This window comes from Caretta caretta, chromosome 16, assembly GCF_965140235.1.
Source record: "Caretta caretta isolate rCarCar2 chromosome 16, rCarCar1.hap1, whole genome shotgun sequence".
NCBI classification, from domain to species: domain Eukaryota; kingdom Metazoa; phylum Chordata; order Testudines; family Cheloniidae; genus Caretta; species Caretta caretta.
In genome coordinates, this window is record NC_134221.1 from 1,421,057 (window position 1) to 1,435,386 (window position 14,330).

A 14,330-nucleotide genomic window follows, 5' to 3' on the forward strand; every position below is an offset into this window, starting at 1 on the left:
TGCCCAAGGAAGTGGTGAGGAGTAGGGTCAGTACAGGAGGAACGAGTTGCTGAGGTATGGAAGAGGTCTGGACCAGAGAACAGTTTTCACCCACCACCTGAACTGGGCCCTGCATCGTTTGCCTGGCATATGAGCCTACACAGGGGAAACACTTCCTGATCAGAGCTGGTTGGCAGGTTCTGGTTAAGAGCCGTGGGTGGGTTCAGATTGCATTTTTTGGCATGCTAGACTCACCCCAGGGGATGAGTATGAGCTTCTTCATTCTGTGTCTGCCACCTTTGCTATGCTCCTGTCCTCATACAGCTTCTTTGCCCTTCTCGTCCTTCATGACCCTTCTTAAGGCTGAGAAGGCAGGGCACGTGGAACCCCTTAGCACCACCTGCCATCTAATGCTGCTGCCACAGGCAGGCTGGGCATGTTAGAAATAGCTTAGATAGATAGATAGAGATAGATAGAGATAGGCAGGTTTAAGGAGCCCCAATGTGCTGTCTTAGAGGCTAATTTCATGGATTCTCACTTCACTGTTTGCAAATAGCAATTGATAAATATTTGCAATAAGCTGTTTTTCACAGACTTACTCTAATAAACCAAAATGCCCACAAAGCAAGCAGGCATTTCCTCTGCCCCTGGGAGCATCCTCCACTGTCTCCAGTCATCTTCGCTACGTGACATGGGAATAGTTAGACTTCTGAGAGTCAGAAGGGACCCCTCCGAGCTTTTCTGAAAACAGAACCCTAGAAATGGAGCTGTGAGAGTCTGAATCAATCATCTTTCTGTGAGGAAAGCTACTTTAAGGACCCTTTCTGGAAAGGACCCAAGGAAACGTGGCGCTATCTTGATTAAAATGTCTGGGTATTCAACTCTGTTCCTTAAACCCAAGGAGATCCCAGAGATGTCTCTGAGTCCCCAGGCTCCATTTCCAAGGACGGTGGTGTTAGAGTAATACGCACATTGTCTGCTCCTGTAACCTGTGAGATTTATAGTGCAGCCATGTTGGCCTTCCTCTGGAGAATATAAACGCTGCAAGCCAGGACATGCCTTCGTCCCTTTGTGGGGAAGCGGCCACTTGAGCCCAATGGGTCACATTCAGGTGTCGCACTGGTGTAAGCACATCCTATGGGCTTTAATTTTTATTATTATTTATTGCAGGGAGGGATAGCTCAGTGGTTTGAACATTGGCCTGCTAAACCCAGGGTTGTGCGTTCAATCCTTGAGGGGGCCATATAGGGATCTGGGGCAAAAATTGGGGATTGGTCCTGCTTTGAGCAGGGGGTTGGACTAGATGACCTCCTGAGGTCCCTTCCAACCCTGATATTCTATGATTTAATGTAAAAAGAAAAGGAGTACTTGTGGCACCTTAGAGACTAACCAATTTATTTGAGCATGAGCTTTCGTGAGCTACAGCTCACTTCATCAGTAGCTCACGAAAGCTCATGCTCAAATAAATTGGTTAGTCTCTAAGGTGCCACAAGTCCTCCTTTTCTTTTTGCGAATACAGACTAACACGGCTGTTCCTCTGAAACCTATGATTTAATGTGTTTATTGTAGTACTGCCTAAGGACCAACCAAGAAAGGGGCCCCATTATGCTAGGTGCTGTATCGAGAGTAGCAGACAGAGCTGACAATTCTAAACACACCAGGCAGACACTGGGCAGGGAAGGGACAGAGCACACTGGCAGATTGACCCATCACATGATGGCAAATGGCATGGCAGTGCCATGGTTTATTTTTTGGTGGGTTGACATATGAGGGGATCAGTTACTGGAAAGAAAAGGGAAGAGAAGAGGCCGAGAGGGTCCTTGAGCAGAGAAGAGGGTAAGAGGGGCAGGTGTGGAGTGAAGAGACTGTGAGGGAAGGCAGTTGGAGCAAACATCCAATCAGCACAGGGCAGGGACAGTCTGGGCAAACCCACAGAAGTTCTCAGAATGTCCAAAGGTCCCTGCTTCGGCTGCTTCTGCCGGCGACCGACCAGCTGGGGGCTCTGGCTGGCTCCTCTCTGCAGCCCACATAGCGAAGGCGCGGAAGGCACCACCTGGGACTTGTTGCTCCCAGAGCATGGGGGGTTTCCCCTGCATGGTTCTGGCTCCAGGGGAATGTAGTGGTCTTGGCTGGGCCCGATTTTACTCTTCCCTGCCAGTTCAGGGGTGACTAGGTCACGTGCTGTCTCCAAGAGTCCAGATTTCACAATCAGGCTCTGACTTGGAGATCTTTTGAAGAGGCCATTTCCTCCCATCCCTCAGAAACATTTGCCCGTCTCTAATGAGGATTCAATATGCAGAATGCCCGGCAGTGGCTGAGCACTAATGCACGTCTCTTCTCTTTTCTTTTCTCTGGTTCTCCTGGGATCTCTAGCATCTCGTAAGTACAGCCTTTGTTTCTGTTTCCTTGTTTGTTGACCTCTTGGACAGAACCCCCCACCATCTCATTTTTCTCTAGGGCTTCCCCTGCTTGAAGGCTGCATGGTCAGCTTGCCAGATGATTGATGGCTGCACCTGGATGCCTAAATAGAACAGATTTCAGTCACCCTCATCTCTAACATGGAGACTACAGGTCCCAGCATGCTCTGTCCTAACTTGATCCAGGCAAGAACAGGTGTTGCCATAGGTGCTAGATCTAGGGGTGCTCGGGGGAGCTGCCTCACCCTCTGGCTTGAAGTGGATTCCATCATACAGAGGGTTTACAGTTTAGTTCAGTGGCTCTCAGCACCCCCCGCCCCCTACAAATTGTTCCAGCACCCCTGGGTGTTGCATGCTGGATCTGTAGTCTCTAAGGTCCAAATCTCCATGTTAAGAGTGAGGGCTAGTGTCAGCCATTTTGCAGGCCATACTTTGGGTATCCTTGTGCTAGCTTTGGGAGCAGCCACCTTCCCAGCCTCCTGTAATAACTGTAAATAACCAGTACACAATGGTTTGATGGTCTCCTCTCAGCCAGTCTCTGACTTCTGTGTGGTTCCATGCAACCTGGGTCTCTTCCGCAGAGCCAGCCTGTTGTGTTGGGAGGGTCATGCCTCTCTCTCTGTGTTGTCTGGTGAGAGCTTGCTCTCTCTGTCTGTCTGTTTCATGTCATCTTCAGTTCAAAGCTGTGTAGTTGGTTAATGGCTTAAAATGGTTTCCCAGGGCATTCAGGGGCTACGCAGAGAGGAAGAGACGGAAACGAGAAAATGATTCGGCAGCTGTTATTCAGAGGTAGGGCCTGTTTTCCTGTAACCTTGCCTGGTGTTGCGTGGGCCCGTCGGGTGTCATCAGTGACGCTTGATGATGTTGAACGTGGTTGTCCCTTGTCTGTGTTGCCGTTTTAGTGAGGATGCTAGAGGTGGCCATGCTGAAAGTCTGCAGGGCAATGAGTCTGTAGTAAGCAAGTTAGCCAGTCTCCAGTCTTCTTAAAGGGACACTGTCAAGTACTTTAAGCTCCAAATCAAAACAGACAGGATCTTAAGGCTCAGATATGTAACAATGTAGGTGCATAACTTACAGATACAATGAATTATATTGCTACAGAAACTGTGTGATGATGGCCAGTTAAATGCCTAGCGAGTCATTTCCATTTACAGTTTTTGAACTTTCTAATGTCACAAATGCACCAGCACGTGTGTATTTTTGGCAACTGGATGGGCAGGATAAGACTCTGAATTAATGACAGCTGTGAAAAACAGCCATATTCACTGCAGTTCTATTCAAAACAGAGGGAGAAAAAAAATCAATGTTTCTGCAACACAAAAGGAAGAAATTGGCAGGGAAGAGAAGGCATTTTCTAGTGTCTAAAATTTTCTTTTTTATCAGCAATGGAGAGAAATGAGAGACAATTACAGACCCTATAAATGACTAGACAGTGTTTCTTTAAAAAGGAGATGGCTGAGAGTTCTCTAGATGGCGATATTTCTGTGTTAGAAAAGAGAGAGTCATCACTGTTCACCCAGCCTGGCAGTATTTGAGCTGTGCACCAGCCATGGATGTACACAGAGGTCAGGTAATTCGGTTACTGGGCCCTACCCTGAGTAGTTAGAGGAGAGAGTAAATGGAGGGTAGAGTGATGCGGTCTTTGTGGGAGTATGCAATGCATCTCCTTACCTCCCACAGACCCTAGGGATCAGGGCAGGTTGTGGGGTCCAAGTTAGTTTGCATTCTCTCTTGTGGTGGAGAAGAGAGAGGATTTGGTTGCAATGAATAAAGTAGATTCATTACTGAGGCTGCAGGACATAGCCAGGCCCCTGTGGTTCTCTCTGGCTCTTAGTTCCCCGGCTAACTATGCTGCCTGCCCGGAACTAAGGGGTCAGTGCCATAAAGTGGGGCTCTCTATTCAATCCCAGACCCTCCTCCATCTCAGAGGCTCACTCCAGAGTCCTTTCTACTGTCAGGAGGAGGTGTAAGGATGGGAGCTCCAGCATTGCACTAACCATGAAAATGCGTCTGGTGCATGGGCAAAAACACTGCCGCGGCTGCTGGACGTGCACCTTGGCATTGTACGTCCCTGTTTACAGGGGCATGTGCAGTGGAGCCCTGGGGCTAGAGACTGCCTCAGGCAGCAACTGCAGGGGATTGGAGGGGTCCGTGGTGGTTGCACAGGTAAATGTCAGGATTGTCGGGCTTAGTCCAGAAGTGCTGGTCTGTAAAAAAGCCTTACTGAAGGCACAGGAACAAACCATCCCAATGTGCAGAAAGAATCGCAAATATGGCAGGCGACCAGCTCGGCTTAACAGAGAAATCTTCGGTGAACTTAAACTCAAAAAGGAAGCTTACAAGAAGTGGAAGTTTGGACAGATGACTAGGGAGGAGTATAAAGATATTGGTTGAGCATGCAGGGGTGTAATCAGGAAGGCCAAAGCACACCTGGAGTTGCAGCTAGCAAGGAATGTGAAGGGGAACAAGAAGGATTTCTACAGGTATGTTAGCAACACAAGAAAGTCAAGGAAAGTGTGGGCCCCTTACTGAATGAGGGAGGCAACCTAGTGAGAGGTGATGTGGAAAAAACGGAAGAATGCTCTTTCTGCCTTGATCTTCACAGACAAGGTCAGCTCCCAGCCTGCTGCACTGGGCAGCACAGCATGGGGAGGAGGTGAGCAGCCCTTAGTGGTGAAAGAACAGGTTAAGGACTATTTAGAAAAGCTGGACATGCGCAAGTCCACAGGGCCGGGTGCACTGCATCCAAGAGTGCTGAGGGACTTGGCTGATGTGATTGCAGGGCCATTGGCCATTATCTTTGAAAACTCATGGTGATTGGGGGAGGTCCTGGATGATTGGAAAAAGGCAAATATAGTGCCCATCTTTAAAAAAGAGAAGAAGGGGAATCCAGGGAACTACAGACTGGTCAGCCTCACCTCAGTCCCTGGAAAAATCATGGAGCAGGTCCTCAAGGAATCCATTTTGAAGTACTTGGAGGAGAGGAAGGTGATTGGGAACAGTCAGCATGGATTCACCAAGGACAAGTCATGCCTGACCAACCTGATTGCCTTCTAAGATGAGATAACTGGCACTGCGGATATGGGGAAAGCGGTGGACGTGATATGCCTTGATTTCAGCAAAGCTTTTGATACAATCTCCCACAGTATTCTTGCCGGCAAGTTAAAGAAGTATTGATTGGATGAATGGACTATAAGGGGGATAGAAAGCTGGCTAAATCATAGAATCATAGAATCATAGAATATCAGGGTTGGAAGGGACCCCTGAAGGTCATCTAGTCCAACCCCCTGCTCGAAGCAGGACCAATTCCCAGTTAAATCATCCCAGCCAGGGCTTTGTCAAGCCTGACCTTAAAAACCTCTAAGGAAGGAGATTCTACCACCTCCCTAGGGAACGCATTCCAGTGTTTCACCACCCTCTTAGTGAAAAAGTTTTTCCTAATATCCAATCTAAACCTCCCCCACTGCAACTTGAGACCATTACTCCTCGTTCTGTCATCTGCTACCATTGAGAACAGTCTAGAGCCATCCTCTTTGGAACCCCCTTTCAGGTAGTTGAAAGCAGCTATCAAATCCCCCCTCATTCTTCTCTTCTGCAGGCTAAACAATCCCAGCTCCCTCAGCCTCTCCTCATAAGTCATGTGTTCTAGACCCCTAATCATTTTTGTTGCCCTTCGCTGAACTCTCTCCAATTTATCCACATCCTTCTTGTAGTGTGGGGCCCAAAACTGGACACAGTACTCCAGATGAGGCCTCACCAATGTCGAATAGAGGGGAACGATCACGTCCCTCGATCTGCTCGCTATGCCCCTACTTATACATCCCAAAATGCAATTGGCCTTCTTGGCAACAAGGGCACACTGCTGACTCATATCCAGCTTCTTGTCCACTGTCACCCCTAGGTCCTTTTCCGCAGAACTGCTGCCTAGCCATTCGGTACCTAATCTGTAGCGGTGCATTGGATTCTTCCGTCCTAAGTGCAGGAGCCTGCACTTATCCTTATTGAACCTCATCAGATTTCTTTTGGCCCAATCCTCCAATTTGTCTAGGTCCCTCTGTATCCTATCCCTCCCCTTCAGCGTATCTACCACTCCTCCCAGTTTAGTATCATCCGCAAATTTGCTGAGAGTGCAATCCACACCATCCTCCAGATCATTTATGAAGATATTGAACAAAACCGGCCCCAGGACCGACCCTTGGGGCACTCCACTTGACACCGGCTGCCAACTAGACATGGAGCCATTGATCACTACCCGTTGAGCCCGACAATCTAGCCAGCTTTCTACCCACCTTATAGTGCATTCATCCAGCCCATACTTCCTTAACTTGCTGACAAGAATACTGTGGGAGACCGTGTCAAAAGCTTTGCTAAAGTCAAGAAACAATACATCCACTGCTTTCCCTTCATCCACAGAACCAGTAATCTCATCATAAAAGGCGATTAGATCGTCAGGCTCAGCGGGTAGTGATCAATGGCTCAATGTCTAGCTGGCAGCCAATATCAAACAGAGTTTCCCAGGGGTCAGTCCTGGGGGCTTCATTAATGATCTGGATGATGGGATGGATTGCACTCTCAGCAAGTTCGCGGATGACACTAAGCTGTGGGGAGAGGTAGATACATTGGAGGGTAGGGATAAGGTCCAGACTGACCTAGACAAATTAGAGGATTGGGCCAAAAGAAATCTGAGGAGGTTCAACAAGGATAAGTGCAGGGTTCTGCACTTAGTATGGAAGAATCCCATGCACTGCTACAGGCTGGGGACGACTGGCTAAGCGTCAGTTCTGCAGAAAAGGACTTTGGGGATTACAGTGGACGAGAAGCTGGATATGACTCAATAGTGTGCCTTTGTTGCCAAGAAGGCTAACAGCATATTGGGCTGCATTAGTTGGAGCATTGCCAGCAGATTGAGGGAAGTGATTATTCCCCTCTATTCGGCACTGGTGAGGCCACATCTGGAGTATTGTGTCCAGTTTTGGGCCCCACACTACAGAAAGGATGTGGATAAATTGGAGAGAGTCCAGCGGAGGGCGACAAAAATGATTAGGGGGCTGGGGCACATGACTTATGAGGAGAGGCTGAGGGAACTGGGCTTGTTTAGTCTGCAGAAAAGGTGAGGGGGGATTTGATAGCAGCCTTCAACTACCTGAAGGGGGTTCCAAAGAGGATGGAGCTCGGCTGTTCTCAGTGGTGGCAGATGACAGAACAAGGAGTAATGGTCTCAAGTTGCAGTGCGGGAGGTCTAGGTTGGATATTAGGAAAAACTATTTCACTAGGAGGGTGGTGAAGCACTGGAATGGGTTCCCTAGGGTGGTGGTGGAATCTCCATCCTTAGAGGTTTTTAAGGCCCAGCTTGACAAAGCCCTGGCTGGGATGATTTAGTTGGTGTTTGTCCTGCTTGGAGCAGGGGGTTGAAACAGATGACCTCCTGAGGTCTCTTCCAACCCTGATCTTCTATGATTCTATGAAAATTCCTCAATCCACATAGACCTGCCTGCTGTGTAGTGTAGGAAATTGTACCCTGGGATGGGCTGCCTCTGTCTCAAGAATCTGTTGGGCGGAATGCCTCCCAGGGTATGGAGTTGTGGCAGTAGAGACTGTGGTGGCAAGTTGGTGCTGGCAGTGGCAGCTATATTTAGGAAGAGAAATAACAAATAGCGTCTCTTTCCATTTTTAACTTAACTGCTGCTTATTGCATTTGGATGGATGAAGAGATTTTTGACAAGTTAAAAGATCAGATTGTGTTGTGTTGGTGAGTGCAGGTATTGATAATTCGCCCTAAGCGCCCACACCACGAGGCCTGGGTAGGGCTCATCATATCTCAGGTGACTTCCGCTCTTCCAAGGGTAAATGCTGCTGCTCCTTGACTCTTCGGCTGCTCCTTATGGATAAGGACAGAGGTCAGACACGAGGCAGAGTGACACATTTGCACAAGTCAGTAAGGATGGAGGGGCCCGGACTGCTTCCTTGAAGGCAGCTAGGTGGGATCATGTCACTCCTTTCCAGAGCATTTCTTTCTAGAGGGGCAGAAGAAGGGGTCCTTTTACTACCACATTTACTCTCCTGATCTCCCACGGGCTTTGTGTCATGGTGACCTTCCCTCCAGCTCTGGAGAGTGGGATATAGCTCCCACAAGAGCCTGTTAGTGCTGCTCTCAGCACTGCTCAGGGGATGTCTCTGGAGCGCAGCCCAGAGCTCTCACTTAGGGACAGATCATGCTGTCCTTGTCGTTTTCAGCACAGTGAGAGAATGCTATCATATTGCAAAGCCCTGTTCCCAGGGGGCTGGGCCCACCCTGCAAGGGGAGCTGAGCATTTGATGGAATGTTTTTGCTAATGCCACAGCTGGTTACAGCAGACTGAGTGGTTGAGATTAGCACTGAGTGGTTCGAGTGCATGTTAGCTCTGGCAGGGAAGGGCAAACATTTGGGCATTAACCTGGTACAACGTAGGTTTGAAAGCTGCATTTTACTGGGCTCCCTTCCAGAAATGTGGCCATTTCCTTTTGAGAATGACATGTTACACTGACATCTCACGTGTAATCAGATCTGACATCTCTGGCCAGGCACTGGCCAGTTGCCACAGGGATCAGGAAGGAATCCTGCCCCCACTCCATATAGAGCACTGCACAATAGCCAGGGGCAGTATGTGTTTAGGAAGCCACAAGTCTAGGTCAGAGCCGGGGACTGGATACCCATCTAAAAGGGACCTGTGGCCTGACCCAGGATAGTGAATATTGTGACCTCCCGGTAAAGCTGATCAGTCCTGCCAGGTGCCAGATGAGAGTAATTTACACACCAAGGAGCCAGACAGAGAAGCAAGTTGAAGTAGAATGGAGACTTTTCTTTGCCCCCTCCCACATGTGTGAATTACACCCGCTGAGTCCCCTTGGAGCCAGCTCTGACGTACTGCTCCATGCTCACTGTGGTGAGCAGGTGAGAGCCTCAGTGGGTCCGTGTCAGTCTTGGGGAACCTAGAGGTGGCACGGCGTACCCTTGGGGCTCCGTCTGCGTTTGGGCCTCAGCCTTGGTCTCTCTCGGGGCGTATTTACACAGACCGCGGCAGCAAGCTCCCAACCTGGGCCAATAGAAGTGGTCTAGAGCCCTGACAATGGCTGTGTAGACCGCGCCTTGAAGTTGCGACTCAAGCTGAGGCTTGAGCTCTGAAGCATGGGGAGGGGGCTGGGCTCCCAAACTCAGCCCCCACTCGAGCTGTGGCTTAAAGTGCTGTCTACACAGCTATTAAGAGCGCTAGCCTGAGCCCCTCCATCGTGCAGTGCTGGGAGGCTCCCTGCCGTGGGCTGTGGAGCTATCCTCTCAGGGCAGCTGCTGACACTCAAGTCTGATTCGTGTAGAACTGAGTCTGGGGTGATTTCCCCTTGGGGAAGTTGCCATGTATCAAGGTGCCATCCTGTGGCATCCTTTACCTCTGGGGTCTCTGCTTTCTCTGTATCCCCACCCATCCCCTGGCCTGTGAATCCCAAGCAGGAAGGTACATGCTGAGAGAGGCACTATTAGCAAGTAGAGGCGAAACACCTGCCCATAGGGAACCTTCCTGCTTCATGACTGTCACATTCTGGGGGCAATCCAGACCAGTGAGGGGTTGTCACCACCTGCCCTGACCCTGGAGTGGAATTTAAAGACGGAAGAGGCCCCTGGGGTCGGCGCAGAAACCTACCTGCCTAGCGTTCAAGTCACTAATGTCAGTGAATGTTACCACTGGAAGCACCCCCCCATGTGCTTTGGGAATGGACAGAGCTGTGAGTGTGGCGCGAGCATGGGGGGTGAAGAGGACCTCTGCACTCCTGCTGTAGTGTCTGGGGCAGGGAGGAGTGGAATACCTGCCTTTGGTTTCCAAGTGGATGGGAAGAGTTGGCAGCTCCTCGAGCCCTTTACCAGCTAAGGGCTCTGGGGCTATGGGGAGATAGGTGGGGAAACGTGACTCAGGGAGAGTGGAGGCAACAGCCCAGAGGAAGCTGTGTGAGGATGGCTGATGCACAGCAGCTCTGTGGCACCGGGATTGAAAGGGAACACAGCCGCTTCCCTCCGCTGGCAGACGAGCCCCACCCTGGCCACTGAACAAATGTAGCTGGAGTTGCTCTGGGAGTTCTGCTGTGCGTGACTGCACTTAAATGCCTGGAAAAGGGGAACCCCCCCACTGCTACTGCTCGGGCCAGTTGGCTACTGACCCCAGCGCTCATCACTGGGTTTATGTTCCTTTTCTTTCAGGAATTTTCGGAAGCATTTGCGCATGGTGGGGAGCCGCCGGGTGAAAGCACAAAGTGAGTGAGAAGCTGCAAGGCGTGGCCGGGAGGTGGGAGGCAGAGGATTAATGCTGATGGGACATGGGGCTGGAGAAAGGTGCTGAGGAACCAGATTCCTCTGTAATTAGGCATTGTTTTGCTGTCTGTTGTTAGCAGAGAACTGGAAAGCACCTGGCACAGGCGCTGGGAAGGGGTTTTCCTCCCTCACACTGCTGTGTGTAGAGAAGAGAAGGCCAGCTGGTCTCCCAAGCCTCCATACACACCAATGTATCATAGAATACCAGGGTTGGAAGGGACCTCAGGAGGTCATCTAGTCCAACCCCCTGCTCAAAGCAGGACCAATCCCCAAGTTTTGCCCCAGATCCCTAAATGGCCCCCTCAAGGATTGAACTCAGAACCCTAGGTTTAGCAGGCCAATGCTCAAACCTCTGAGCTATCCCTCCCCCCATGTATGACACTGGCCTTTAACTGTGTTTGCATAGCATAGCAGGCAGCGTGACGTGACATAGGCCCCTTCCCCTGCCTGGGTAGGAGCCCCAGCATGCAGAGTCCATGTTGTTGTTAGGGCCGTGCAGGGGCAGTCAGGAAGGGGTCCGCAGCTCTGTGTGGGACACAGGTGCATGTGTCTTCTGTACGCGCTAATGCTGGAGATGGGTGCATGAGAGGGCTGCACTGCACTGCAGGGTTAGACTCCCTAATTAAGTCACTCTGAGAGACATGCTGCAGGTAATGAGGACTGCCAGGCTTCTCACTGCTTCATGGGGCACAGCTACAAACCCAGGAGGCTTTGTGTTTTCACAGGGCTGAGCTGTCCCTTTTCCACCTCTCTCCTCCCATCCCGCTCCCCGCTCCCCACCTGATGCCCTCACCTCCTGCCTGCCCAAATTTAAGCTAAGCGGAAAACCCAGCTCTGCCACTGTAGTGTGACTAGTGGGCTCTGGCAGCTGGGGAGTGTGACAGTTTGTGCTTAAATAAAGAGAGTTACATCCAGGGGGCCTGGAGGGTGACGGGAAGGGCTTGGTGACAAGACAGCCATCAGATGGGGTGGCAAACGTATGGGCCGGAACCCTGTCCTGCGGCCAGCAGTTCCCTCTGCACTTATCAAGGCAATCTGAGTTGCAGCTCAGATGTTGGGCACAGGCCCCTGGCCCCTTCTTTCACCCTCCTTTTTCCTAGTAGTGGCCATTTATACGCACCATGGTGGTGGGGGCCCACGAACGCCCGCACCCCAGACTCAGAGGGAGTTGCTTTCCAGCTTTCTTCCCCCATCCCTTCTGCCGGTGCTGAGCCCTATGGTACCTTCTCTCTCTTCTCCCCTACCACTGAGCCCAGTAGCACTTGCCCCACAGAGAAGGCTGCTTTCCTACCAACCCTCCCAGCTGTTGCCACTGCTGAGCCCAGGTTCCGGGAATCACCTGCTTCTTTCGCTGCCTCCAAGACCAGGACCCAGAGGGAGAACCCCTCATGGGGAGGTGTGAGATGGGTAGGGATGCAGAAGGAAAAGAGATGTGAGGAGCATGACCAAATGGGCCATGTGTGGAAGGGAGGAGGTGGAGGCAAAAGAGGGGAACCCCATGAAAGATGGCTGGTCTTAGGGGCTGGTGAGCTAGTCAGCAGCAGAGGGGAGCGTTGGACGATGCTTGGGGAAGTGGTGCCCTTTGCAGTCACACTGCCACATTTTTCTCTTGCCAGTGAACCGTTTACTCCCGGCCCACAAGCCCTATCAGCAAGGGCAGCTCAGCTCTCAGCCCAGCATGTGTGTGCCACCCATGATGGCCTGCTCCAGTTTTCTCCTGGGGGCTTCTCCAGGGAGGCCATTGCCTTTGGGGCAAGAATCGAGTGCGCAGCACACAGTCATCCAGGATTTACTAAGCTCTCAAGAGCTGAGCTCCCCTTCAGGCAGGTGATACCAGTTGTGCTCCCTCTTGGTGCTGTTGTGCTGCTGGCCAAGGCCTGCCGAGAATGACCCACCACTCCGGGGGGCGCTGTCTTCCCAATATGACCCTTCCCCTCCTTTTGTCCACACTGAGGGCATGTCTACATGCCGTCCTGGTGAGTAATTGCCGCGTGAGCTGACATACTTGAGCTAGCTTTAACCTGGCTCGGTTACCGGAAGAGTGAAGCTACAGCAACATGCACGTTGGCGTGGGCTGTATGAGACTGCCTAAGCCTCCGGGAGATTACCCAGGGTCCAGCCCGTGCTCCTCCGCTTCGGCCCCTGAACTAGCCAGATTAAAGTAGTCTGAGTGTGTCATGTCAAACTGCAGTCACGCCCCAATAGCCGTCTAGACGCTTCCTTTGACAAGTAGTGTAATAATGAACAGTGTTAGCGCCCTTTGAAATGCATTGGGAACACCTCATCTCAGAGCTGTTGTTTCAGGCTCTCTGCAGACTCAGGCAAACAACATTGCGGATGACACTCAGGTCATGTTTTCAAGGGATATGTTTTAAAAATGAAAGCTGAGGCTGCGGAACAATTGCAAAGCTTATATGTGTCCCTCTACCTCCCAGCTAGTCCTTTACATCTCTCCCAAAGGTGTGCCCCCCACATCTTGGGAAACACCCCAACACATAAGAAGGATCTTCTCATATTCTATAGTGCATGTGCCTGGAGATGTTGGAACTATAATTAATAAATTCAAGTTTGGGCAATAACATTTAGGGGCAGATTACCAAATTCCTCTTCTATGTCTCACTCACCAGCACGCACTTGTGTGCAGAAATTAACACCTCTGCATGCCATCATCCATAAGCTGGGCACTTGTTTGTCACATGGAAGAACAAATAAGCAAGGGTGTTTGTGATCTTTAGCTTTGATGGAACCCTGCTGGGTGTTTTGTTTTGCTGGCAGAGCAGCGGTGGCTTTGGCGTCTGTTAATGTCCTGGTTTCATTTTATCCTAGCATTTGGTGAGCGGCGAGAGAGAAGCTTCAGCAGGTCTTGGAGTGACCCAACTCCCATCAAAGCTGATTCCTTCCATGACTCTCGAGAAAGTGAGTTCTGAGACCTTTGAGCTTCTTCCCATGGCCAGAGCTGCCAACCAAGGCATGGACTGGAATCTCCTAGGAGTGAACTGTCCATCGTTCTTGCCCCCTGTGATTGCTTCCTTTCATTAGAGCGAAGTAGTTAATGCTCCGCATATGCACACGTAGCCTTACTCTGATGCTCTTTGGTTGCAGAATGAGTGCCCAGCAAAGTGTGGCCCATAGAGTTGTCGCCACTTCCCGTGTTCCATGAGGGCCAACCACAGCACTGCACTGCCATGTTCACACAAGTCAGCACTCCAGGGGTCAGTCGATCGCAGTGAGGCAGGCTGGGGCACATGCGGGCCCCGCACTTAGTGCCTACCTATCCCAGGCTGGCAGGAACTCGGAGCACAGGAGAGGTGACCCTTGAGATGTGTCTTTGGTTAACAGCTCCGCAGCTGGCACAGTCTGGATTTAAAGTTTTACAGCAGAGATGGTCTCCTGGAGGGACCTGGGCTCCCATGGCCCTGCAGAGGATTCACATAGGTAACCCCGCCCACACTGTGTAAACGCTCTGCATAGGGGATCAGATGCTTGGGTGCAGATGTCCCCAGGGATCCCCAGTGTCCTCTCCCTGCCTTTATAATGGGGCTGTTGTTTTGTCTCAGCATGTTAGAAATAGTCCAGAATGTGGTGAAACCACTGCAAAC

At 50.9% G+C, this 14,330-nt stretch overlaps 1 protein-coding gene across 3 annotated transcripts in view; it reads left to right on the forward strand.

Annotated features, from left to right (window-relative positions):
* Positions 1 to 14,330, forward strand: part of NSMF (NMDA receptor synaptonuclear signaling and neuronal migration factor) — a 92,379-nt gene that overhangs the window by 55,209 nt on the left and 22,840 nt on the right. For 2 of the 3 annotated variants that reach the window (XM_048823249.2, XM_048823251.2), the window contains exons 5-7: positions 3,117 to 3,185; positions 10,621 to 10,673; positions 13,558 to 13,647. In XM_048823249.2, the coding sequence (XP_048679206.1) occupies positions 3,117 to 3,185; positions 10,621 to 10,673; positions 13,558 to 13,647 (212 nt within the window). The remainder of the gene's footprint in view (positions 1 to 3,116; positions 3,186 to 10,620; positions 10,674 to 13,557; positions 13,648 to 14,330) is intronic. The other variant, XM_048823250.2, reaches the window with a different exon arrangement.